Below are 25,392 nucleotides of genomic sequence, written 5' to 3'. Positions count from 1 at the left end.
AGGAACCTCCACATGTTTAGCCATCCAGAAGCTCATTCGAACCCAGTTACTTTGGGGTTTGTGGAAGCTTCATTACATAGGCATGATGGATTAAATCATTGGTCATTGCTGATCAATTTAACCTTTAACCCCTCTCCCCTTCCTGGAGGTTGGGGAGCTGAAGTTATCTGGGGGTCCGCAGCCACAGCCATCTCAGTAGCATACAAAAAGACACATATTACTTTGGAGAATCCAAGGAATTTAGGAGTTATAGCTGGGAAATGGGGAGAAAGGCCGAAAACATTTCCACAATATCACACTCATCCACTCAGTGCTTTCATCGGTCCTTACAGGAACTCCTCTAAGCCCCTAAACCCTTTTCCTGACTTTCCTTCTGCCCTTCACACCCAGCCCTGCCTAAGTTAGCCGATTAGCCTGTTCCCTCGAGCGCACCCACCCAGCAGGCAGGTGTGCCCTGCTTCACGCCTCAACACAACTGCTGAGCCTGGGAACCTTGTGGCACAGTTGAGATCAGGATTATAAAATTCTCAGATGTCAAGGATTATAGCCACTCTTAGCTGATGACACTTGATGACACTGGCTCAGAAGCCAGCTTCAAGTTTGTCTCTCTAGCTACTAACCAGATTCTTTACTGATCATACTCCTGAGAGTGGATGACTCCTCACTTTACCCCACTGAGTCAGTTTAACTTATTGACCTTTGTTTCTTGTTATATTATTGAAAGATGCATTTCTAGGAAGAACCCGTGGTCCTAGATAAACCAGAAAGCCAATCCACTGAATACAATTTATGGCTTTTTCATCACATGCTGCGATGACTTGCAATCTCTGTATATTTTACCTACATTGGCCAGTATAGTAGCCATTAGCCACAGATGGCTGTTGAGCACTTGAAGTGTGTCTAGTCTACAGTGTGGGCAACATAGGGAGACCTCATCTCTACAAGAAATTTAAAAATTATCCAGATGTGGTGGCATGCACCTGTAGTCCCAGCTACCCGGGAGCCTGAGGATGGCTTGAGCCCAGGAGGTCGAGGCTGCAGTCAGTCTTTTTTATTTTTATTTTTTTGAGATGGAGTCTTGCTCTGTTATTGGGGGAACCCACCCCCAGTATTTCAACGTAGGTTCTTCTGTTTTCCATAAGTGTTGGCCAGCTAATAAATAAAGAGAGACAGTATAAAGAGAGGAATTTTATAGTTGGGCCACCGGGGGGTGACATCACATATCGGTAGGACTGTGATGCCCACCCGAGCCTCAAAACCAGCAAGTTTTTATTAAGGGTTTCAAAAAGGGAGGGGGTGTAAGAACTGGGAGTAGGTACAAAGATCACATGCTTCAAAGGGCAAAAAGCAGAACTACTAATAAGGGTCTAACAGAGATCACATGCTTCTGAGGTAACAGGACAAAGGGCAAAAAGCAGAACTACTAATAAGGGTCTAACAGAGATCACATGCTTCTGAGGTAACAGGACAAAGGGCAAAAAGCAGAACTACTAATAAGGGTCTAACAGAGATCACATGCTTCTGAGGTAACAGGACAAAGAGCAAAAGCAGAACTACTGATAAGGATCCAACAAAGATCACAAGGGAAAGGGCAAAAGCAGAACTAGTGATAAGGGTCTATGTTCAGCAGTGCACGTATTATCTTGATAAACATCTTAACAGAAAACAGGGTTCCAAAGCAGAGAACCAGTCTGACCACAGATTTACCAGGGTGGAGTTTTTCCCCACCCTAATAAGCCTGAGGCTACTGCAGGAGACCAGGGCATATCTCAGTCCTTATCTCAACTACATAAGACAGACACTCCCAGAGTGGCTGTTTATAGACCTCCCCCCAGGAACACATTCCTTTCCCAGGGTATTAATATTAATATTCCTTGCTAGGAAAAGAATTTAGCAATATCTCTCCTACTTGCACATCCATTTAAAGGCTCTCTGCAAGAAGAAAAATATAGCTGTTTTTGCCCGACTCTGCAGGCAGTCAGACCTTATGGTTGTTTTCCCTTGTTGCCTAAAAATCACTGCTATTCTCTTCTTTTTCAAGGTGCACTGATTTCATATTGTTCAAACACACATGTTTTACAATCAATTTGTACAGGTAACACAGTTACCACCGTGGTCCTGAGGAGACGTCCATCCTCAGCTTACAGGATTAAGAGATTAAAGTAAAGACAGGCATAAGAAATTATACAAGTATTGTTTGGGAACTGATAAATGTCCACATTAAAATGAAATCTTCACGATTTATGTCCCTCTGCCACGGCTCCAGCCGGTCCCTGTGTTCGGGGTCCCTGACTTCACGCAACACTCTGTCACCAGGCTGGAGTGCAGTGGCACTATCTTGCCTCACCATAATCTCTGCCACCCAGGTTCAAGCATTTCTCCTGCCTCAGCCTCCCAAGTAGCTGGGATTACAGGCACATCCCACCATGCCTAGCTAATTTTTGTATTTTTAGTAGAGACAGGGTTTCACCATGTTGGCCATGATGGTCTCGATCTCTTGACCTTGTGATCACCTGCCTCAGCCTCCCAAACTGCTGGAATTACAGGCATGAGCCACCACGCCCAGCTGCAGTGAGTCTTGATTGCACCACTGCACTCCAGTCTGGTTGACAGAGAAAGACCCTGTCCTGCCCACCACCTCCCAAAAAAAAAAAAAAAAAAAATGTGGTAGTCTGAATTGAATGTGCTATAAGTGCAAAATACGCATTGGATTTCAGACTTAGGGCACACACAAAAGAGAATGCAAAATCTCATTAATAGTTTTTGTTTTTGTTTTTGTTTTTTCTTTTTGAGACAAAGTTTTGCTCCTGTTGCCCAGGCTGGAATGCAATGGCACGATCTAGGCTCACTGCAACCTCCACCTCCCAGGTTCAAGCAATTCTCCTGCCTCAGCCTCCAAAGTAGTTGGGATTACAGGCATACACCACCACACCCACCTAATTTTGTATTTTTGCTAGAGACAGGGTTTCACCATGTTGGTCAGGCTGGTCTCAAACGCCTGACCTCAGGTGATCCGCCCACCTCAGCCTCCCAAAGTGCTGGGATTATAGGCATGAGCCACCATGCCCAGCCTATTAATAATTTTTATATTGAGTGCATGTTGATAATATTTTGTATATATTGGGTTAAATAAAATATATTATTAATTTTTTTTTTTTTTGAAACAGAGTCTCACTCTGTCATCCAGGCTGGAGTGCAATGGCATGATCTTGGCTCACTGCAGCCTCCGCTTCCCGGGATCAAGCAATTCTCTTGTCTAAGCCTCCCGAGTAGGTGGGACTGCAGGCATGTGGCATCGCGCCCAGCTAATTTTTGTATTTTTTTTTAGTAGACTCCGGGTTTCACCATGTTGGCCAGGATGGTCTCGAACTCCTGACCTCAAGTGATCCCCCTGCCTCAGCCTCAGCCTCCCAAAGTGCTGGGATTACAGACATGAGCCACCACACCCAGCCTATATTATTAATTTAACTGTTTATTTTTACCTTTAATGTGGCTCCTAGAAAGCTTAATGTTACATACATGCTCACAGTTGCCTGCATTTTATTTCTATTGGACAGTGCTGTTTTAGGCACTTAACATTCTTTTCCTTATTTAACTTCCTTTCCCCGTCCTCCTGATTATTCTCAGGAAATCACTCAGAAAATCCTAGAAGCTGTGGGGAACATTGCCGGCTCTTCCTTGGAGCAAACCAGCTGGCTAAGCAGAAATCTGGAAGTGAAGGCCCAACCTCAGGCCTCTCTAGAAGAATCTGATGCTGAGGAGGACCTGTATGGTAGGTGGAGACGGGTCAGCGGATGGTGCTTCTGGTCAGCGGGTGGTTCTAGCTTTTCCTTAAGAGACATCTTGAGTGTTCTCACCACAAAAAGAAAGTATTTAAGATAAGCTGGATGCCGTGGCTCACTCCTGTAATCCCAGCACTTTGGGAGACCAAAGCGGGAGGATCGCTTGAGGCCAGGAGTTTGAGACCAGCCTGGCCAACATGGCAAAACCCCATCTCTACTAAAAATACAAAAATTAGCCAGGCATGGTGGCACATGCCTGTAGTCCCAGTTATTCGGAAAGATGAGGCAGGAGAATTGCTTAAACCTGGGAGGTGGAGGCTGCAGTGAGCTGAAATCACACCACTGCACTCCAACCTGGGCGACAGGGTGAGACTCTTCTCAAAAAATAAAAATAAAATAAAAAATAAAAAATAAATAAATAAATAAATAAATGAATGTTGAATGTTAACAGAGAGGAGTACCTGAGTCATATGGACACAATTGGTGTGAAAGGTGGGAGCTGATGGCTCACATTCATGCAGTGCTTTTGGGGACAGTAAATGGTGACCCATCCATCATAGTTAACACACAAATGCCTCTTTCTGTTCACAGATGCTGCTGCAGCTTCAGCAATGGTGTCTTCATCCGCCCCTTCCGTGTACAGCGTGCAAGCCCTCTCCCTCCTGGCAGAGGTAAATACACACCTGACCTGTCATCCTTTATGGAAGTAAGTGCCGTCACAAGTTGTTGCAAAGACATTTGTTCATTCTCGAGTGCCAGTGAGCATGGGCTGCACCCTCCCAGGTGAGCTTGTCCATCAGGCAGCATTGGCCTCAAGCTGCACCGTGGAGAGTCTTGCTCTGTTGCCAGGCTGGAGGGCAGTGGCGCAATCTCGGCTCACTGCAACCTCCGCCTCCCGGGTTCAAGTGATTCCCCTGCCTCAGCCTCCTGAGTAGCTGGGACTACAGGTGCCCGCCACCACGCCCAGCTAATTTTTTGTATTTTAGTAGAGATGGGGTTTCACTGTGTTGGCCAGGATGGTCTCAATCTCCTGACCTCGTGATCCACCCACCTTGGACTCCCAAAGTTCTGGGATTACAGGCGTGAGCCACCACACCCGGCCATGACTGCACTTCTTATTGTCGCTTGCTTCCAAGGGTTTCTGATTTCTTTTTTTTTTTTTTTTTCTTTCTGTTTTCTTTTTTTGAGATGGAGTCTCGCTCTGGAGTCTGCACTCAGGCTAGAGTGCAGTGGCGTGATCTCGGCTCACTGCAACCTCTGCCTCCTGGGTTCAAGCAGTTCTCCTGCCTCAGCCTCCTGAGTAGCTGGGATTACAGGACCTGGCTAATTTTTGTATTTTTAGTAGAGATGAGGTTTCACCATGTTGGCCGGCCTGGTCTCAAACTCCCAACCTCAAGTGATCCACCCACCTCAGCCTCCCAAAGTGCTGGGATTACAGGTGTGAGCCACCACGCCCAGCCAGTTTCTGTTTTCTTAGGGTCTTGTTCTTTTAGGTACTGGCTTCCCTCCTGGACATGGTTTATCGAAGTGACGAGAAGGAGAAAGCTGTGCCGTTAATCTCCCGTCTGCTTTACTATGTTTTTCCATACTTACGCAACCACAGGTAACGTCATCGTCGCCATTTCTTCCCACCCATATGCAGAAAAATATGTCTTGAGAAATGAATCAAGTGGTTTTCCTTGCACAGTCCTTGACCTTGACCCTTCTTTCTTCCCACTCCCACTCAGTGCCTACAATGCTCCCAGCTTCCGGGCTAGCGCTCAGCTGCTGAGCTCTCTGAGTGGCTATGCCTACACCAAACGAGCCTGGCGGAAGGAGGTCCTGGAACTGTTTCTCGACCCTGCTTTCTTTCAGATGGATACTTCTTGTGTTCAGTAAGAGATGCTGTCCTGATAACAATGTGCTCTGGATCCTCAGGTGGAAACAGTGTTTTGGTTTACATAATTCTCATTCCTGAAATAGAAGCAGAGCCATAGCGTCACCCCAGATAACAGGACGTCCCTGTCACAGGCTCACATGTTGACCATGTGTTCACGGGAAAGGGATTAAGTCTTTTAAAGTACAAAGAAGAATTTCACTTAATTCAGAGAGCATGTTATTTCTTGGCTGGGCATGGTGGCTCACACCTACAATCCCAGCATTTTGGGAGGCTAAGGTGGGTGGATCACCTGAGCCCAGGAGTTCGAGACCAGCCTGGCCAACATGGCAAAACCCTGTCTCTACTAAAAAATTCAAAAATTAGCCAGGCATGACAGCGCACGCCTGTAGTCCCAGCTACTCGGGAGGCTGAGGTATGAGAATTGCTTGAACCTGGGAGGTGAAGTTTGCAGTGAGTCAAGATCCCACCATTGCACTCCAGCCTGGGTAACAAGAGTAAAACTCCGTCTCAAATAAATAAGCAGCATAACCTGGGGTTCCAGTGATACTTGTTCTGTCTAATACTGCTTTGTCTTGTAATCACAAAGTAATTGGCCAGTGTTAAGATGATAGAGCCCACTGGGTGACCCTGGGGGTGTCTTTACCCCACTTCTCGGCTGAATACTCCACAAGTTCAGCGAGTAGCCAGGCAGAGATCCACTGAGACTCAGATGCAAGATGTGCTCCTGGGCCTTTTCCTGAGATCAAGAAAATCACTCAGGACTGGGCGTGGTGGCTCATACTTGTAATCCAACATTTGGGGAGGCGTAGGCAGGAGGATTGCTTGAGCCCAGGAGTTGGAGACCAGCCTGGGCAACAAAGTGAAACCCCATCTCTACCAAAAAAAAAAAAAAAAATCAAAAAAAAATTAGCCAGGCATGCTGGCATATGCCTGTGGTCCCAGCTACATGGAAGCCTGAGGCAGGAGGATCACTTGAGCCCAGGAGATTGAGGCTGCAGTAGGCTGTGATTGTGCCACTGCACTCCAGCCTGGGCGACAGCACAAGACCCTGGGCCCTGTCTGAAAATAACCAGAAAGAAAGCTACTCCTTTATTAATGACAGGAAGGCTCAGCAATAGAGGGTAGAGATTGGGAACCTTTTTGTATGGCATGAAAGCATGGCCACCCCCAGAGGGCTGCTGGTGGCCCTGTGGCCTCCCTCCATGTGATCTTGTTGCTCTGCTGGGGTAGCCCATTTGGAAAGAAGAGCTAAGGGTGGTATTTGTCTTCACTGCCCCACTCTTTTCATCAACACAACTGGGTGAATATCATCCTGTATGAACATATTTAAGAATAACCCTTGAAAAAGCCAGAGTGCCTTGTCAATCTGTTTCTTTGTGGTAAACTGGAAAAAGTCATTATTCATTCCCTATGTTAGGGTTATAAATGAAAAGCTTTAGTGTAGCTTTCTTTTATATGTAAACTATTTATTTCTATCACTAACTTCTTTTCAGAAAGCAGTTTGTTTGTTTGTTTTTGGGATGGAGTTTCGCTCTTGTTGCCCAGGCTAGAGTGCAGTGGCACAATCTCGGCTCACCGCAACCTCCACCTCCCAGGCTCAAGCGATTCTCCTGCCTCAGCCTCCCGAATAGCTGGGATTACAGGCATGTGCCACCACGCCCTGCTACTTTTGTATTTTTAGTAGCGATGGGGTTTCTCCATGTTGCTCAGGCTGGTCTCGAACTCCCAACCTCAGGTGATCCACCCACCTCGGCCTCCCAAAGTGCTGGGATTATAGGCGTGAACCACTGCACCTGGCACAGAAAGCAGTTTTTAATATATCTTAAGAGGGTATGTTGTTTTTTTAATGTTTTGAATCAAACTATCATCCACTGCAAATTTAATTGATTTTGCTTTCTTTAATATCCAGTTGGAAGTCCATTATTGACCATCTTTTGACTCATGAGAAAACAATGTTTAAGGATTTAATGAGTAAGTTCTGTGTTACTTTTGCATAACTCACACTTGATAGGATCAATACCAATAGAACCAGCGTTTATCATGTCTTTCCGAACCCTACTCATACTTTTATGGTGCTGTCTGAGCCACAAAGACTGTAATGCGATGTTCATAATATGGCAGAACTAAATAAATGAGTCTTTTCCAGTTGCAATTTATTGACAAGAATGCTGTGACAACCTTTTTCATAGTTTTTAGTGGAGAAATACTGCTGAAAGCATCTAGCTTCACATCTGAACGTTTGTGCTGAAAGTAATTTCCATAATTTACTGGGAGGACTTTTGTACACCTCAGATCCCTTCTCATGCACTATCATTAAGTATCATTAAAGAAATAAGTATTGGCTGGGCACAGTGGCTCACGCCTGTAATCCCAGCACTTTGAGTGGCTGAGGTGGGCAGATCATTTGAGCCCAGGGGTTCAAGATCAGCCTGGACAACATAGTGAAACCCCATCTCTACAAAAAACCGGGCATGGTGGCACACACCTGTAGTCCCAGCTACTTGGGAGACTGAGGCAGGAAGATCACTTCAACCCAGGAGGTCAAGGCTGCAATGAGCTGATCCCACCACTGCACTCCAGCCTGGGCAATGAGATCCTGTCTCAAATAAGAAATAAAAAGAGAAATAAGTATTTTTTTAAATATACATGGGAACAATAATCTCATGTCCTTACTTAATAAAGATCATTATTTTTCACCAGGGAATACAGAATTACGCTAGTATGAATTTCCCATCACTTACCTCCAATTGTGGTTTTCTCACTAAGTAAAACATATTTGCTGTATTTATTCTAGACATGCAGAGCAGTTCTTTGAAACTATTCTCAAGTTTTGAACAGAAAGCCATGCTGTTAAAACGCCAGGCTTTTGCTGTCTTCAGTGGAGAACTTGATCAATACCACCTTTACCTTCCACTGATACAAGGTAAGACAGCTGTCTTAGTCTGTTTTATGCTGCTATAACAGAATACCTGAGACTGGGGAATTTATAAAAACAGAAATTTATTGCCTCACAGTTCTGGAGGCTGAGAAGTCCTATATTCAGGGCTGGCATCTGGCAAGAGCCTTCTTGCTGCGACATCCCATGGCAGAAGGTGGAAAGGCAAAAGAGCAAGACGGGGCTGACCTGCCCTTTTATTACAGTACCAATCCCATCCATGATGTGGCCTAATCACCTCTTAAAGGCCGCACTTCCCAGTAATACTACATTTACAATAAAATTTCAGCATGCATTTTGGACAGGACAAACATTCAAACCACAGCAACAGGTGACCTGCCCTCACCCCGCCACATACAGATAGACCCATGAGGGGCTGAGATGATTAAGTACTAGAGGGGTCTACTGCGTGCTTTGGCATGATTACCACGTGTTAAAACAAGTATTCTGCAGAGTTATAGAACTTCAGAAGTATATTGGTAAATCTGAAACTTTATTTTAAAATCAATTATAAGCCAGGTACAGTGGTTCATGCCTGTAGTCCTAGCACTTTGGGAGGCTCAGGTGGGTGGATGACTTGAGGTCAGGAATTCGAGACCAGCCTGACCAACATAGTGAAACCCCGTCTCTACTAAAAATACAAAATTAGCCAGGCGTGGTGCCTGTATTTGCAGCTACTTGGGAGCTACTTGCAATTACACCTGTAATTGCAGCTACCTGGGAGGCTGAGGCAGGAGAATCACTTGAACCTAGGAGACCAAGGTTGCAGTGAGCCAAGATTGCGCCACTGCACTCCAGCCTGGGCAACAAGAGCAAAACTCTGTCTCTAAATAAATACTTAATAAAATCAATTACAGTGTTATTAATTTGTATTAGTTTTTAAAAGCCTGACTACAGTATAGGAATAATACTTCCTCAGCACTATCTCTTGCTAGAGTCCTCCTGCAGTCAAGATACTTGGTGTTTATAGTACTCCCTTAATCGCACCTTCAGTTGAGGCCAGGGAAGGGGCAAGATATTGGAGAAGGATCTAATTTTTCCTTAACAATTTTTTTTCTTCATGCCCATTATATTCTTTGACTGCATCAAAAATAATTTATTGCTGGCTGGGCACAGTGGTTCATACCTACCTGTAATCCCAGCACTTTCAGAGGCCAAGGCGGGTGGATCACTTGAGGTCAGGAATTTGACATCAGCCTGCCTAGTGTGGTGAAACCCCGTCTCTACTAAAAATACAAAAATTAGCCTGGTGTGGTGACTCACACCTGTAATCCCAGCTACTGGGGAGGCTGAAGCAGGAGAATCACTTGAACCCGGTAGGCAGAGGTTGCACTGAGCCGAGATCATGCCACTGCACTCCAGCCTGGGCGACAGAGAGAGAATCCATCACACAAAAATAATAATAATAATAAATTGTTATTATTATTGCCAACATCATCGTATCATACGTGATTGTCAGGGGTTTTTTTTGTTTTTTTTTTTTTTTCTTCTCATAGAATGTTCAGGTGGCAAAGTTGACATTCTGTTTTGTTTTTGTTTTCGTTTTGAGCCAGGGTCTCCCTCTGTCACCCAGGCTGGAGTGCAGTGGCGCAATCTTGGCTCATTGCAACCTCCGCCTCCCAGGTTCAAGTGATTCTCCTGCCTCAGCCTCCCAGGTAGTTGGGATCACAGACACCCACCACCATGCCCGGCTAATTTTTGTGGTTTTTTTTTTTAGTAGAGACGGGGTTTTACCATGTTGGCCAGGCTGGTCTCAAACTCCTCATCTCAGGTGATCCACCCACCTTGGCCTCCCAAAGTGCTGGGATTGTAGGCATGAGCCACTGCACCCAGCCCTGTTCCTTCTTTCTACCCCATCTCACACTCCTCTCAAATTTGGGAGGAGGCCCAGATAGCTAAGGAGACAGCATTAGGTGTATAGAAGCTAGAACCAAAAAAATAAAAAGATAGACAACAGTCATTCTCAAACAGGGGTGTGGAGAATTTGACCATGGTACAGTTTAAACACCCAGCAATTCTGAGAAATTATTTCTCTGAGAGGGAGCAAGCAAGGGCAATATAATAGAATATACATATATATCGCACCATATATATATAACATGCATATATAACATGTTTTACATAATATATTAATATGTTATATAATTATATGACATTATAACATGTAATTATTATATTTGTATTATATTGACATGATTGTAATAACTAATAACTAAATAGTAATATTAAATATTATACTATATAACATATAATATACTTGCTTATATTGTATATTCATATATATAATAAAGTCAGCAGAATGCTGACCTAAAACAGAGGTAGGTTTTGAGCTCTTGAGAAAGAGAAATTTTTTTTTTTGGGGGGTGGGGGAACAGAGTCTGACTCCGTTGCCTAGGCTGGAGTGCAGTGGCACAATCTTGTCTCACTGCAACTTCCGCTTCCTAGGTTCTAGTGATTCTCCTGCCTCAGCCTCCCAGTAGCTGGGATGACAGGCACCTGCTGCCATGCCCAGCTTATTTTTGTATTTTTAGTAGAGATGGGGTTTCACCATGATGGCCAGGCTGGTCTCGAACTCCTGACTTCAAGTGATCCACCTGCCTTGGCCTCCCAAAGTGCTGGGATTACAGGCGTGAGCCACTGTGCCTGGCAGGGAAAGAAGAATTTCTAAATAAATACGCTTCATTTTGGATAGCTCAAGTGCTATATTTCTAGAAATACTACATGTTTTTTAAAAAATAAGCCTTTTGCCCCATTTTCATTTTTGATGAACTGACAGTTTACAGAGCACTTTCCTACATGTTGTTGTCCCCAGGACGTCCGTTGGTAGGCCCAGCCCCTCTGAGTCCTGGGTTGATGGCACTCAGAGTGTCCTCTGGCAGAGCTGGAGGACACTGAACTTGCCTGGAGATGCCCTGTGGAGGGATGATACCCACATCTGCCTCAGAGAGGTAGATGCATCCAGAAGCTCCCAAGACATGTCCCATAGTAAATAGTCTGGGCCCAGTTAAAAGAGGCAGGAGGCTGGGCACAGTGGCCTGTAATCCCAGCACCTTGGGAGGCCGAGGTGGGCAGATCACTTGAGGTCAGGAGTTCAAGACCAGCCTGGCCAACGTGGTGAAACCCCATCTCTACTAAAAATACAAGAAATTAGCCAAGCATGGTGGCAGGTACCTGTAATCCCAGCTACTCGGGAGGCTGAGGCAGGAGAATTGCTTGTACCCTGGAGGTGGAGGTTGCAATGAACCGAGATCATGCCACTGCACTCCAGCCTGGGTGACAGAGTGAGGGAGACTCCATCTCAAAAAAAAAAAAAAAAAGAGAAGCAGGAGTGGAGAATTTCTAACGCTTCTCTCCTGGAATACCGTTTGGGGTCCTTTTCCCTGGACGCTGTCGCACCATCAAGTAGCAGAGGAGGAGATGGTGCACGGGTGGGAGCTGAGCAGCTCTGTACATCTCGGCTCAGAGTGACAGCAGTCTCACATCTTCGGCGGCTGGGAAGGTGTAGGTGAAAGGGTACGAAGGTGCAATTATGTAGGATCAGTAAGTCTAGAGAAGGCATGTACAACATGAGGACTGTCATTAATAACGCTGCATATGTACTGGGAATTTGCCAAGAGAGTAGATTTTAGGTGCTCTTACCACAAAAAAGAAAGGTCAAAGCCAGGCACAGTGGCTCACGTCTGTAATCCCAGCACTTTGGGAAGCCAAGGAGGGCAGATCATCTGAGGTCAGGAGTTCGAGACCAGCGTGGCCAACATGGTGAAACCCCATCTCTACTGAAAATACCAAAAATTAGCTGGGTATAGTGGCAGGTGCCTATAATCCCAGCTACTCGGGAGGCTGAGGCATGAGAATCGTTTGAACCCAGGAGGCAGGGGCTGCAGTGAGCTGAGATCGCACCACTGTGCTCCAGCATGAGTGACAAAGCAAGATTCTCTCTCAAAAAAAAACAAAAAAAAAAAGGAAAAAGAAGAAAAAAAAAAAAAACTGACTGAGCATGGCAGCTCACACCTGTAATCCCAGCACTTTGGGAGTCCAAGTCAGGTGGATTATCTGAGGTCAGGAGTTCAAGACCAGCCTGGCCAACATGGTGAAACCCTGTCTCTACTAAAAATACAAAAAATTAGCCGAGCGTAGTGGCAGACACCTGTAATCCCAACTACTCTGGATGCTGAGGCAGGATAATTGCTTGAACCCAGGAGGCGGAGGTTGCAGTGAACGGAGACTGCTCCCCTGCCCTGTAGCCTGGGCAACACAGTGAGACTCCATCTCAAAAAAAGAAAAAGAAAGAAAAGTTTATTACTAATATACTAATGTTCTAATGTACTACAACTGATACTGTTCTAATGTACTACAACTAGCATGCCTACCATTTAGCTGTTTGCTGTAGCAATTTGTTACATTCCTAGGAAACCTTAAGCTATGAGAGAAAAAAAAAAGTCTCATTCTACAAACAACCATTTCAGGGGAGACGCAGGGAAGTGTTAGGGACTAGAGAGTTATTTGAAACACATTTCCCTCCATAGGAATTAAAGTTTTTGTCATGGCCATCAAGTTTAAACCTTGCTGAATAAATCTATTATATTTACTTGCTCCACTTCCCACCTACCACCCCCAAAATACGGTGTTGTCTGCCAGCCAGTCCATATGATTGTGTAAATCCATCCCTCACCATGGGCTGCTTGGTTTCTGTGTCTCCTCATTCATATTCTTAAAAGAACATTTTAAGTGGCCGTTGGTCATCCAGTGGATTTCTGGTGACAGATGTTCATGTCTTTCTACTCAGCTGTGGCAGGGGGACAGCCCATGGGAATCATTTCCTTTGAGGTTTGGCAAGAGCCATGAACTGCTGTATTTCACAAAGACGAGGGCTGGGGTAGACTAGTTGCACAAAAGCATCACCAACATTCTTTTTTTTTTTTGAAATGGAGTCTCACTCTGTCACCCCGGCTGGAGTGCAGTGGTGTGATCTTGGCTCACTGCAACCTCTATCTCCCAGGTTAAAGCGATTCTTCTGCCTCACCCTCTCAAGTAGCTGGGACTACAGGCACCCACCACCACGCCCAACTAATTTTTGTATTTTTAGTAGAGACGGGGTTTCACCATATTGGCCAGGCTGGTCTCGATCTCCTTACCTTGTTATCTGCCTGCCTCGGCCTCCCAAAGTGCTGGGATTACAGGCGCGAGCCACTGAGCCTGGCCTGTAACACTCATTCCTTACACTGGGTTCTTACCAGAATGTCAGAACAGTCACAATTTTATTTTTCTTTGTCTGATAAGAAACCTTAAACTGCATATTTGTGTGACGTCTCTAAAATCTTCTCTCCTTAGAACGCCTGACAGACAATCTCAGAGTCGGACAGACATCCACAGTTGCTGCTCAGATGTTTCTTTTTTTCAGAGTTTTGCTGCTAAGAATATCTCCTCAGCATTTGACTTCATTGTGGCCAATAATGGTCTCTGAATTGGTGAGTACAAGTATTGTAAGCTTGAAAACAAGGTTGGAGCTTTCTAAAATGCTTTTTCAGTAGCATATAACATACTATTTCATATATATCCCATTTTATCTAAAAGTTATTTTTAATCAGGTTGGTAGCACATGGTTAGCTCTTGGTTAAATAGAGAATATTTTACCCTATGATCATATTTGATCTCTCACCCTGTCAGTAATTCCAACTAACTTGTACCATTGGATAATATTTACTAGTTTTTTTATATACTATAAATTTGGGCTGGGCGTGGTAGCTTATGCCTATAATCCCAGCACTTTGGGATGCCAAGGTGGATGGATCACTTGAGCCCAGGAGTTCAAGACTAACCTGGGCAACATGATGAAACTCCTTGTCTACAAAAAAATAGGAAAATTAGTTAGGCATGGTGGGAAGTTACATCTGCAGAAGGTTGAGGCTGCAGTGAGCCATGATTGTACCATTGTGCTCCAGACTGGGTGACAGAGTAAGACCCCATCTTATTCATTCATTCATAAATTAATCGATTTTTTTAAATAAATAAGTAAAAAAAAAAAATTTGGGTAGGTTTAGTCTCTCTCAGATAGTAACTTGAATGCTTTTTTTGTTTTCAGATTCAGACATTCACACAGCTTGAAGAAGATCTAAAAGACGAAGATGAGTCATTGAGGTAAGCAGTACAAGATCTGTGCACAAGAGGAAAAGATGGTCACGATTAAAGGACATTACTTTAGATGTATGGTTATCTAATGTTAAATGCTGTTTTCTTGAAGTACTTGTGAAAGGACCAGCTATTCCAAACATTTCTTAAAAGGAAAATTATTCTGAGGGACATGTCATAGGTGAATGGACTATAACAGCTCTGAATGAATTTATAACAAGCGTTTCTTTGCAAATTTACAGAAGCAACAACAAAGTAAACAGAACGAAAGGTTCAGTCCCGGATGCAAATGGACACTCAGTGGGGGAGATACCCCAGAGTGAACTCATCTTGTATTTATCAGCTTGCAAATTCTTGGACACAGCGCTTTCTTTTCCACCTGACAAGATGCCATTATTTCAAATGTAAGTCAGATAGGATCATGTGTCCTTTTTGAAGCAGGAGATTTTGTTTTTTCCTTTTAAGCACTTTCACTTGCTTTTCATGTACAGTTTATGGGAAACCACCATCTGGGTTTCTAGTGACAGCTGAGCCAGCTCGGAACACCGAGTTTCAGATTACTTGCAACATCTGTGGCTCTGCGAATTTGGCTCATAGGAGTGTTTATGAATGTGTTTCTATGGTGTGTGTGTGTGTGTGTGTGTGGTTTTTGCTACTGAATGCTTATAAAACAGGGCTTACCCACTGGTGGTCCTCACCGCCTTTGTGTAGACCTTTTTGTCTGTTTAGTTAGATAAGAATGCCTTTATTTGGAGCCTGCCATCTCCGATTCACTTTGCCCCTTAGGCTTATGTTTCCTGCAGGCTTAGCACAGCTGCTCATTTGTTTAATTTCATGACCAGCCCCAGAGGCTATTTCTCTCTCTCCTACCCCCACAAAGAGAGTAAGCATATAGAAATGTTTGTGGTTAAAAAGTGGGTTCTCTTAAATGCACATTGCTAAGTGAAAGAAGCCAGACTGAAAAGGCTACACACTGTATGATTCCAACCATGTGACATTCTGGAAAAGGCAAAACTGTGGAGACAGTAAAAAGAATCAGTGGTCACCAGGGGTTGGGGAGAGGGAGGCAGGGATGGATGGGTGAAGCACAGAGGGTTTTTAGGGCAGTGAAATTATTGCATACGGAGCTATAATGGTAGATCCATGTCATTGTCCGTTTCTCCAAACCCATACAATGTACACCACCAAGAGTGAACCCTGATGTAAACTCTGGACTTGGGGGGATAATGGTGAATCAGTAGAGGTTCTTCAGTTTTAACAAATGTACCGCTGTGGTGCAGGATGTCAATAATACGGCAGGCTTGTATGTGTGTAGGGATGGGATATACGGGAACTGTACTTTCTGCTCCATTTGGCTGTGAACCTAAAGCTGTTCCACAAAAGGAAGTCTTTTAGTTTTTAAAAAGCAGGTTCGGGCCAGATGTGGTGTCTCACACCTGTAATACTAGCACTTTAGGAGGCTGAGGCAGGTGGATCACCTGAGAGGTTGGGAGTTTGAGACCAGCCTGACCAATATGGCAAAACCCTGTCTCTACTAGAAACACAAAAATTAGGCCGGGTACAGTGGCTCATGCCTGTAATCCCAGTACTTTGGGAAGCCAAGGTGGGTGGATCACTTGAGGCCAGGAGTTCAAGACCATCCTGGCCAACCTGGTGAAACCCTGTCTCCACTAAAAATACAAAAATTAGGCCGGGCACGGTGGCTTATGCCTGTAATCCCAGCACTTTGGGAGGCCAAGGCGGGTAGATCACCTGAGGTCGGGAGTTTGAGAACAGCCCGACCAATATGGAGAAACCTCATCTCTACTAAAAATACAAAATTAGCCAGGCGTGGGGTCGTACGCCTGTAATCCCAGCTACTCGGGAGGCTGAGGCAGGAGAACTGCTTGAAACCGAAGGCAGAGGTTGTGGTGAACCAAGATCGTACAACTGCACTCCAGTTTGGGAGAAAGAGCGAAACTCCGTCTCAAAAAACAAACAAACAAAAAAAAGTGGAGGCTGGGCGCAGTGGCTCACGCCTGTAATCCCAGCACTTTAGGAGGCTGAGGCAGAGAATTGCCTGAACCTGGGAGGCAGAGGTTGCAGTGAGCCAAGATTGCACCACTGCACTCCAGCCTGGGCAACAGAGCGAGACTCTGTCTCAAAAAAAAAACAAAACTGGGTTCTGATATATGCGAATGTGCATAGCAGCGTTATTTATAATAGGCAAAAAGTGGAGAAAACCCAAACGGCCGTCAGCTGATGAACAGATAGATAACGTGACATACCCATTCTGTGGAATACGGTTCAGCAGTGAAAAGAATTGAAGAACTGAGACACGCTGGAACCTGGATGAACCTGGAAAATATGATGCTAAGTGAAAGCCGAAACAAGGGAACACATAGTGTGTGATTCTGCTCATATGGAATGTCCATGATGAGACAGAGTGTGGATTAGCGGGTGCCTAGGTCTCAAGGGCATAGGGGGTTGGGGTGGTGATGGCTGAGCGGGGCAGGATTTCTTTTTGGGGTAATGAAATACTCTAAAATTGATTGTGATAATAGACATGTAACTCTATGAATATAATAAAAGGCATTGAGTTGTCCATATTAAATAGATACAGTATGTGGATGATATCTTAGTAAAACTAATTTTAATGACATTGAAGGGCTCTTACCAGCAGTCCTGACCTTCTGTTTGTTCCCCGCAGTTATAGGTGGGCATTTATTCCAGAAGTGGACACAGAGGACCCTGCCTTCCTGTCGGATATAGAGGAGAATCACCAAGAATGCAAACCCCACACTGTCAAGATTCTAGAACTTCTAAAATTAAAGTTTGGGGTAAGTGCTTTTCTTTTCTCTCTTCTTTTCTTTTCTTTCTTTTTTTTTTTTTTTTTTGAGGCAGAGTTTCACTCGGCCACCCAGGTTGGAGTGCAATGGTGTGGGCTTGGCTTACTGCAACCTCCACCTCCCAGGTTCAAGTGGTGCTCCTGCTTCAGCTTCCTGAGTAGCTGGGATTACAGGAATGTGCCACCACACCTGGCTAATTTCGTTTTTGTTTTGTTTTGTTTTGAGATGGAATCTCACTCTGTTGCCCAGGCTGGAGTGCAGTGGCGCAATCTCAGGTCACTGCAACCTCAGCCTCCTGGTTTCAAGCGATTCTCCTGTCAGCCTCTGGAATAGCTGGAACTACAGGCACATGCCACCATGTCTGGCTAATTTTTGTTTTTTTGTTTTGGGGTTTGTTTTTTTGTTTTTTTTGTTTTTTTTTTTTTTTGAGACAAAGTCTCACTCTGTTGCCCAGACTGGAGTGCAGTGGGGAGATCTCAGTTCACTGCAACCTCCACCTCCCAGGTTCTAGCAATTCTCACACCTCAGCTTCCCGAGTAGTTGGAACTACAGGCACGTGCCACCACACTTGGGGCTAATTTTTGTGTTTTTAGTAGAGACAGGTTTTCACCATATTGGTCAGGGTGGTCTCGAACTCCTGACCTCAGGTGATCCGCCTGCCTCAGCCTCCTGAAGTGCTGGGATTACAGGTGACAGCCACTGTGCCCAGCCTGCTTTTATTTTTAAAAATTATATTCACGAGGCTGGTAATCCCAGCACTTTGGGAGGCCAAGGTGGGCAGATCACCAGAGGTCAGGAGTTCGAGACCAACCTGGCGAACATGGTGAAACTCCATCTTTACAAAAATACAAAAATTAGCTGGGCATGGTGACGGGTACCTGTAATCCCAGCTACTCAGGAAGCTGAAGCAGGAGAATTGCTTGAACCCTGGAGGCAGAGGTTGCAGTGAGCCGAGATCACGCTGCTGCACTCCAGCCTGGGCGACAGAGCAAGACTCTGTCTCAAAAAAAAAAAAAAAGGACCTTATTTCTTAGGTTTTGCCACATGCATGTGCTTCCCAGCCATCTAAAGCCCTCAGTAAAACCGTATCATTGCTATGGGTTTGTTTCTTCTGCAGGAAATCAGTAGCTCTGATGAGATCACCATGAAGACTGAGTTCCCGCTTCTGCGCCAACATTCTGTTTCCAGCATCAGGCAGTTGATGCCATTCTTCATGACTCTAAACTGTGCATTTAAAACCCAAAGACAGCTGCCTGCTGATACCCCAGGAGCTCCATTCTTGGACTTTCCTGTCACAGATAGCTCAAGGGTCTTAAAGCAACTGGAAGAATGCATCGAATATGATTTTCTGGAACATCCAGAATGTTAACCACGTGAGAGAGAATATGTTTAATCCATGTATTGGTACTTTACTGAAAACCAAGTTATATTCTAAAGAAGAAAGAAGGCAGGATAGCGCTTTTAAACAAGCCTATTTCCATTTTGAAAGTAGATTTCAGGCTAGGTGCGGTGGCTTACACCTGTAATCTCAGCACTTTGGGAGGCCAAGGCAGGCAGATCACATGAGGTCAGGAGTTCGAGACCAGCCTGACCAACATGGTGAGACCCTGTCTCTACTAAAAATACAAAAATTAGTTGGGTGTGGTGGCGGTGCCTGTAATCCCAGCTGCTTGGGAGGCTGAGGCACAGAATTGCTTGATTCCAGGAGGTGGAGGCTGCAGTGAGCTGAGATCACGCCACTGCAGCACTCCAGCTGGGTGACAGAATGAGACCATCTCAAAAAAAAAAAAAAAAAAAGAAAGAAAGTAGATTTCAGCCAATTTGCTATTCAGCAACAAACAGGACACACCTCCCTTAATGCCTTGTAATATATTTGAATCTGATTCTGCATTTCTTCCTCAATTTATGTAATGAAAATAAAATTAATATATCATCTAACAGTAGCACAAAATTTGTAATGTGAAGTATAAAGATAATGAAGAAGTTGTTTTCTTTGTTGAAGCAGTTATATGGGTCTTAGTATATTTCTCTAAAATTTAAACTTATTAAAAGAATGTTATTTTTAATCTTTCACACAAATGTCCTTTGAAGTGCTTATTTTGGTACTCCATTTTAAAACTAAAATACATTGTTTTCCAAGGACAATAATTGCCCCTCACCCATTCAGCAGAGGTAAGGTAACCTCAATGTATTCAAAGATAACCCCAATGAATTCAACCCTCACACATTAAAAATTACATGTTTGCCGGGCATGGTGGCTCATGCCCGTAATCCAAGCACTTTGGGAGGCCAAGGTGGGCAGAACACCTGAGGTCAGGAGTTCAAGACCAGCCTGAGCAACATGGAGAAATCCCGTCTGTACTAAAAATACAAAATTAGCTGGGCATGATGGTGCATGCCTGTAATCCCAGCTACTCAGGAGGCTGAGGCCGAAGAATCTCTTGAACCCAGGAGGTGGAGGTTGCCGTGAACCAAGATCGCACCATTGCACTCCAGCCTGGGCAACAAGGGTGAAACTCCATCTCAAAAAAAAAAAAAAAAAAAAAAAATCACGTTTGCACAGTTTAACAACATAAGTACAGGGTTTAAAATTTCTTTTTTTTTTTTTTTTGAGACGGAGTCTGGCTCTGTCGCCCGGGCTGGAGTGCAGTGGCCGGATCTCAGCTCACTGCAAGCTCCGCCCCCTGGGTTTATGCCATTCTCCTGCCTCAGCCTCCCGAGTAGCTGGGACTACAGGCGCCCGCCGCCTCGCCCGGCTAGTTTTTTGTATTTTTTAGTAGAGACGGGGTTTCACCGTGTTCGCCAGGATGGTCTCGATCTCCTGACCTCGTGATCCGCCCGTCTCGGCCTCCCAAAGTGCTGGGATTACAGGCTTGAGCCACCGCGCCCGGCCAGGGTTTTAAATTTCTGACATCACGTTCTGTTCTGTTCTTTTTTTTTTTTTTTTTCTTTTTCCCCCCTAAACGTTTAAAATATATTTCTAAACAGAATGGGCCGATTCAGTCACAGTAACTGTTGCTCTCCATAGCAGAGCAACCCACAAAGACAGAACTGACTTTTTCCCATAATCAGGGGTGAAAAATATACAACTTGTTTCTGAACCAGAACCACAATTTCTGCAGTTTAAAATGTTTCACTGCTATTATGGCCCTGGTAGAAATTATGTAGTTTGTTTTCTTCTTAAAAAAAAAAAATTAAAAAAATTTCCTAAGACACTAAATCCTCAATCTGGAATGTAGATTCTGATCACAAAGCAGCTCAGTTAACCTAAAAAATAAAAAATTCCCATCGCCTGTCTCAGTAGAGCCTGAAAGGAGAGTAGTGTGGGGAACCCCAGTTTTGCTATGGAGAGTCACGGCCCCTTGAACCAGACAGAGACCGTTAGTAGCCATAGCTGGTGCTTCTTTCAGGATAAACTCGGATGTAGGAAGTTTCACCCTCATGAGAGCGGAATTTGGTGTCTTTAAGCAGGGCATACTCCATGTCTTCTTTTCTGGGATACTCAACCATCCCCGCACATCAGCATAACAGACATCCGGGCTTCTCACATGTGATCCTTCAGGTCCTGCCAACTGCATGATGGAGGAAGTCCATTTTTTCCATAAATAACATCCTGTGCATGTCGGGGGTCCTCGAAGCGCCCGAAGGCGAAGGGCACAAGACCGTGCCGGTTCTTGAGCTCGATCTCGCGGTTGCGACTGTACTTGTAGCACAGGCCCTCCAGGTCCTCGCGCACGTCGGTCGGAAGGATCCCCACGTAGATGCGCCGGTAGATGCGCCCGTCGCCCTCTCAGCGGCGCTGTCCGCCCAGCCCGACACCCACCCGCACCGCCAGACGCCGCGGGCCCACCGCAGCCCGCATCGGCCTGCATCGCTGCTGCCGCCGCCTCAGCACGGTTCCCCCCGCCAGCGTCTGTTTTTTTGGTGTAGTGGTGTAGTGGCGTGATCTTGGCTCCCTGCAACCTCCGCCTTCCAGGTTCAAGCGATTATCCTGCCTCAGGCTCCCAAGTAGCTGGCATTACAGGTGCGCCACCATGGCCGGCTATTTTTTTTTTTTTTTTTTTTTTTTTTTTGAGACACAGTCTTGCTCTGTCACCCGGGCTGGATGCAGTGACGCGATCTCGGCTCACTGCAACCTCCGCCTCCTGCATTCAAGCGATTCTCCTGCCTCTGGCTCCTGAGTAACTGGGATTACAGTTATGTACAGCGATGTCTGCAAAGATAGGGATTTAACAGCACTCATATCTTCATGTTCATAAAACAGTCCTACACGCGTGATGTACGTCTAGATATTTCCTTTTGTCACAGGATATAGCACAGTAGTTAAGCATATAGTCTCCGCAGTGCCTGGGTTTGACTCAGCCATGTACTGGTCTGCGCATACTTTGTGTCTCAGTTTCCTCATCTTTAAGGTAGGAATATCCATGGTAACTACCTCTTACGGTGGTAGCAACTAACCAGTTCTGCCACTCTTGTGATCTTTAAGCAGTTTTTATCACACACCCAGCAGTAAAAATTAAGTTTCTCTCCAGCCCCAATATCTATAAGCTATGTGTTACGTTAATTTACTTGGGTTCCAACATGTGTATTTTATAAAACAGAGGATGGGGGCCGGGCGCGGTGGCTCAAGCCTGTAATCCCAGCACTTTGGGAGGCCGAGACGGGCGGATCACGAGGTCAGGAGATCGAGACCATCCTGGCGAACACGGTGAAACCCCGTCTCTACTAAAAAAATACAAAAAACTAGCCGGGCGAGGCGGCGGGCGCCTGTAGTCCCAGCTACTCGGGAGGCTGAGGCAGGAGAATGGCATAAACCCGGGGGGCGGAGCTTGCAGTGAGCTGAGATCCGGCCACTGCACTCCAGCCCGGGCGACAGAGCCAGACTCCGTCTCAAAAAAAAAAAAAAAAACAAAAAAAACAAAAAAACAGAGGATGGGGATTTTAAAAGTATGAGGACTGGGGCCGGGCGCGGTGGCTCACACCTGTAATCCCAGCACTTTAGGAGGCCAAGGCAGACGGATCACGAGGTCAAGCTATAGAGACCATCCTGGCCAACATGGTGAAACTCCATCTCCACTAAAAAAAACAAGAATTATCTGGGCATGGTGGCACCGCACGTGCCTGTAGTCCCAGCTACTCAGGAGGCTGAGGCAGGAGAATCACTTGAACCCGGGAGATGGAGGTTGCAGTGAGCAGAGATCACACCACTGCACTCCAGCCTGGCAACAGGGCAAGATTCCGTCTCAAAAGAAAAAAAAGTATGAGGACAGGCCAGTCACGGTGGCTCATGCCTGTAATTCTAGCTTTGGGAGGCTGGGGCAGGAGGATTACTGGAGTCCAAGAGTTTGAGACCAGCCTGGGCAACATGGCAAAACCCTGTCTCTATAAAAAATACCAAAAAAATTAGCCAGGTGTGGTGGTGCAAGCCTGTAGTCTCAGCCACTTGGGAAGCTAAGGCAGGCAGATTGACTGAGCCCCGAAGGCAAAGGTTGCACTGAGCTGTAATCACCCCACTGCACTCCAGCCTGGGTGACAGAGCAAGGCTCTGTTTCAAAAAACAGAAAAAATGAAGACAAACAAAATCACCAGTTTGTTCTTTTTAGTTTTTAGAGATAGAGTCTTGCTGTGTCACCCACGCTGGAGTAGAGTGGCATGATTATAGCTCACTGCAGCCTCGAACTCCTGGGTTCAAAGCGATCCTCCTGCCTCAGCCTCCTGAGTAGCTGGGACTACAGGTGCACACTACCATGCCCAGCCTACTTTTTGATTGTTAGTAGAGATGGGTGTATTAGTCCATTTTCACACTGCTATAAAGAACTACCTGAGCATGGGTAATTTATAAAGAAAAGAGGTTTAATCGACTCACAGTTCTCCATGGCTGGGGAAGCCACAGGAAACTTACAATTATGGCAGAAGGCAAAGGGGCATATATAGCAAGGCACATCTTACATGGCGGCAGGAGACAGAGTGAAGGGGGGAACTGTCACACACTTTAAACCATCAGATCTCATAAGAACTCACCATCGGCCGGGCGCGGTGGCTCAAGCCTGTAATCCCAGCACTTTGGGAGGCCGAGACGGGCGGATCACGAGGTCAGGAGATCGAGACCATCCTGGCTGACACGGTGAAACCCCGTCTCTACTAAAAAATACAAAAAAAAAAAACTAGCCGGGTGAGGTGGCGGGTGCCTGTAGTCCCAGCTACTCGGGAGGCTGAGGCAGGAGAATGGCATGAAACCGGGAGGCGGAGCTTGCAGTGAGCCAAGATCACGCCACTGCACTCCAGCCTGGGCGGCAGAGCGAGACTCTGTCTCAAAAAAAAAAAAAAAAAGAACTCACCATCATGAGAACAGCATGGGGGAAACTGCCCCTTGATTCAATCACCTCCCACCAGGTCCCTCCCGCAACAGCAACACGTGGGGATTACAATTCTATGTGAGATTTGGATGGGGACACAGAGCCAAACCATATCACAGGAGTCTCTCTATGTTGTCCAGGTCAGTCTCCTGGGCCCAAGCAATCCTCCTGCCTTGGCATCCCAAAGTGCCGAGGTTACAGGTGTGAGCCACCACACATGGCCTGATATTTTTTTCTTAGCCCCCAACAATGAGCTTCTGCACCCTCTTTGGAGACAACTGCTGTAACTCAGTTTGTCCCAGAAGTAGGCCATATGTGGCCGTAGGACCAAAGAGTCGCTACACCAAGGGCAGGCAGTGTTTTGGAAGGGCTGGTGTTTGCCAAGGGTGGCTGTGGCAAACAATGAGAACAGACTGGGAATTCTCACCGAGCAGAGGGTTGAACACACGGAGCTTCAGGGAGTGCTGGTGTGGGCATAGCCCGTGTGTATGTGGGCAAGAAATGAGCCCTACCGTAGCAGCCAGGGTGTGCTCAGGACTTCATGTGCATGATTTTATTACCACCCCTCAGAAAGTGGGGACCCTTGGCCCATTCTACAAAGCCAGCAGAACTGAGGCGCAGAGAAGCAGGGTGAAGAATCGAAACCTAGGTCTCTCACTAGTGCTCTATGTTGTCAACCGCAGTGCTGAGAAAGTTAAACAGGAACCAGATAGCTGGGGCTGTCTGGTCATGTGTGGAAGAGACAGTTTCTGAGACTGCCCCACCCAGTTACAACTTCCTGCTAAACCAGCTCCTGCCAGGCCCACAGCAGAGGAGATGGGAGATCATACACGGAGAGGAGGTTCCCCGCTTACAAGGCGTGATGAAGTGTGTTTTAAAGGAGAGCAAGCCTTACTTTCCAGTATTTGCACACAATGCCCAATTGAAAATTAGTAGAAGTAGCTGGAATCATGGAGATCATTGATGAAGACTGTAAAGTTTTAAACAACTGTCTTGGGGGGCAGATTCTGTGCTATCGGTCTTAAATGCTCTGAGGTAAAAGAATGCAGCTGTCGGCTGGGCATGGTGGCTCACGCCTGTAATCCTAGCACTTTGGGAGGCCGAGGCAGGAGGATCACAAGGTCAGGAGTTCCAGACCAGCCTGGCCAATATGACGAAACCCCGTCGCTACAAAAATTAGCCAGGTGTGGTGGTGGGTGCCTAAAATCCCAGCTACTCAGGAGGCTGAGGCAGGGGAATTGCTTGAACCTGGGAGGTGGAGGTTGCAGTGAGCTGAGATTGCACCACTGCACTCCAGCCTGGGCAACAGAGCAAGACTCCATCTCAAAAAAAAAAAAAAAAAAAAGTTAACAATAGTAAAAGTTGTATGTATCTTTTACTACAGTGAAAAAAATTAAAAACAAAACACTGTGGGCTGAAAGTGGGGGCAGGGGAGACAAGTGTGATTGTTCTGCAGCTGGAGAGAGCCGGGGCTCCGCCTTCT

The 25,392-nt window shown here is 45.7% G+C and overlaps 1 protein-coding gene and 1 pseudogene across 2 annotated transcripts in view; one reads left to right on the top strand and one right to left on the bottom strand.

The window, feature by feature from the left end:
• The window catches only part of DOP1B (DOP1 leucine zipper like protein B), a 123,159-nt gene extending 103,527 nt beyond the window's left edge, over window positions 1–19,632 (top strand). For both annotated transcript variants that reach the window (XM_015132917.3, XM_077995786.1), the window contains exons 27-37: window positions 3,628–3,772; window positions 4,374–4,453; window positions 5,276–5,385; window positions 5,510–5,656; window positions 7,571–7,632; window positions 8,456–8,584; window positions 13,928–14,064; window positions 14,679–14,734; window positions 14,968–15,129; window positions 17,415–17,544; window positions 18,671–19,632. In XM_015132917.3, coding sequence (XP_014988403.3) covers window positions 3,628–3,772; window positions 4,374–4,453; window positions 5,276–5,385; window positions 5,510–5,656; window positions 7,571–7,632; window positions 8,456–8,584; window positions 13,928–14,064; window positions 14,679–14,734; window positions 14,968–15,129; window positions 17,415–17,544; window positions 18,671–18,922 — 1,410 coding nt within the window. In that variant the 3' untranslated portion in view covers window positions 18,923–19,632. The remainder of the gene's footprint in view (window positions 1–3,627; window positions 3,773–4,373; window positions 4,454–5,275; window positions 5,386–5,509; window positions 5,657–7,570; window positions 7,633–8,455; window positions 8,585–13,927; window positions 14,065–14,678; window positions 14,735–14,967; window positions 15,130–17,414; window positions 17,545–18,670) is intronic.
• Window positions 19,633–20,850: 1,218 nt separating this feature from the next.
• Window positions 20,851–24,386, bottom strand: LOC699038 (serine/arginine-rich splicing factor 9 pseudogene; annotated as a pseudogene).
• Window positions 24,387–25,392: the final 1,006 nt, after the last annotated feature.

This window comes from Macaca mulatta, chromosome 3, assembly GCF_049350105.2.
Source record: "Macaca mulatta isolate MMU2019108-1 chromosome 3, T2T-MMU8v2.0, whole genome shotgun sequence".
In the NCBI taxonomy this organism is placed as follows: domain Eukaryota; kingdom Metazoa; phylum Chordata; class Mammalia; order Primates; family Cercopithecidae; genus Macaca; species Macaca mulatta.
Note: the sequence above shows the minus strand (reverse complement) of the source record. Positions and strands in the feature narration are given on the sequence as shown.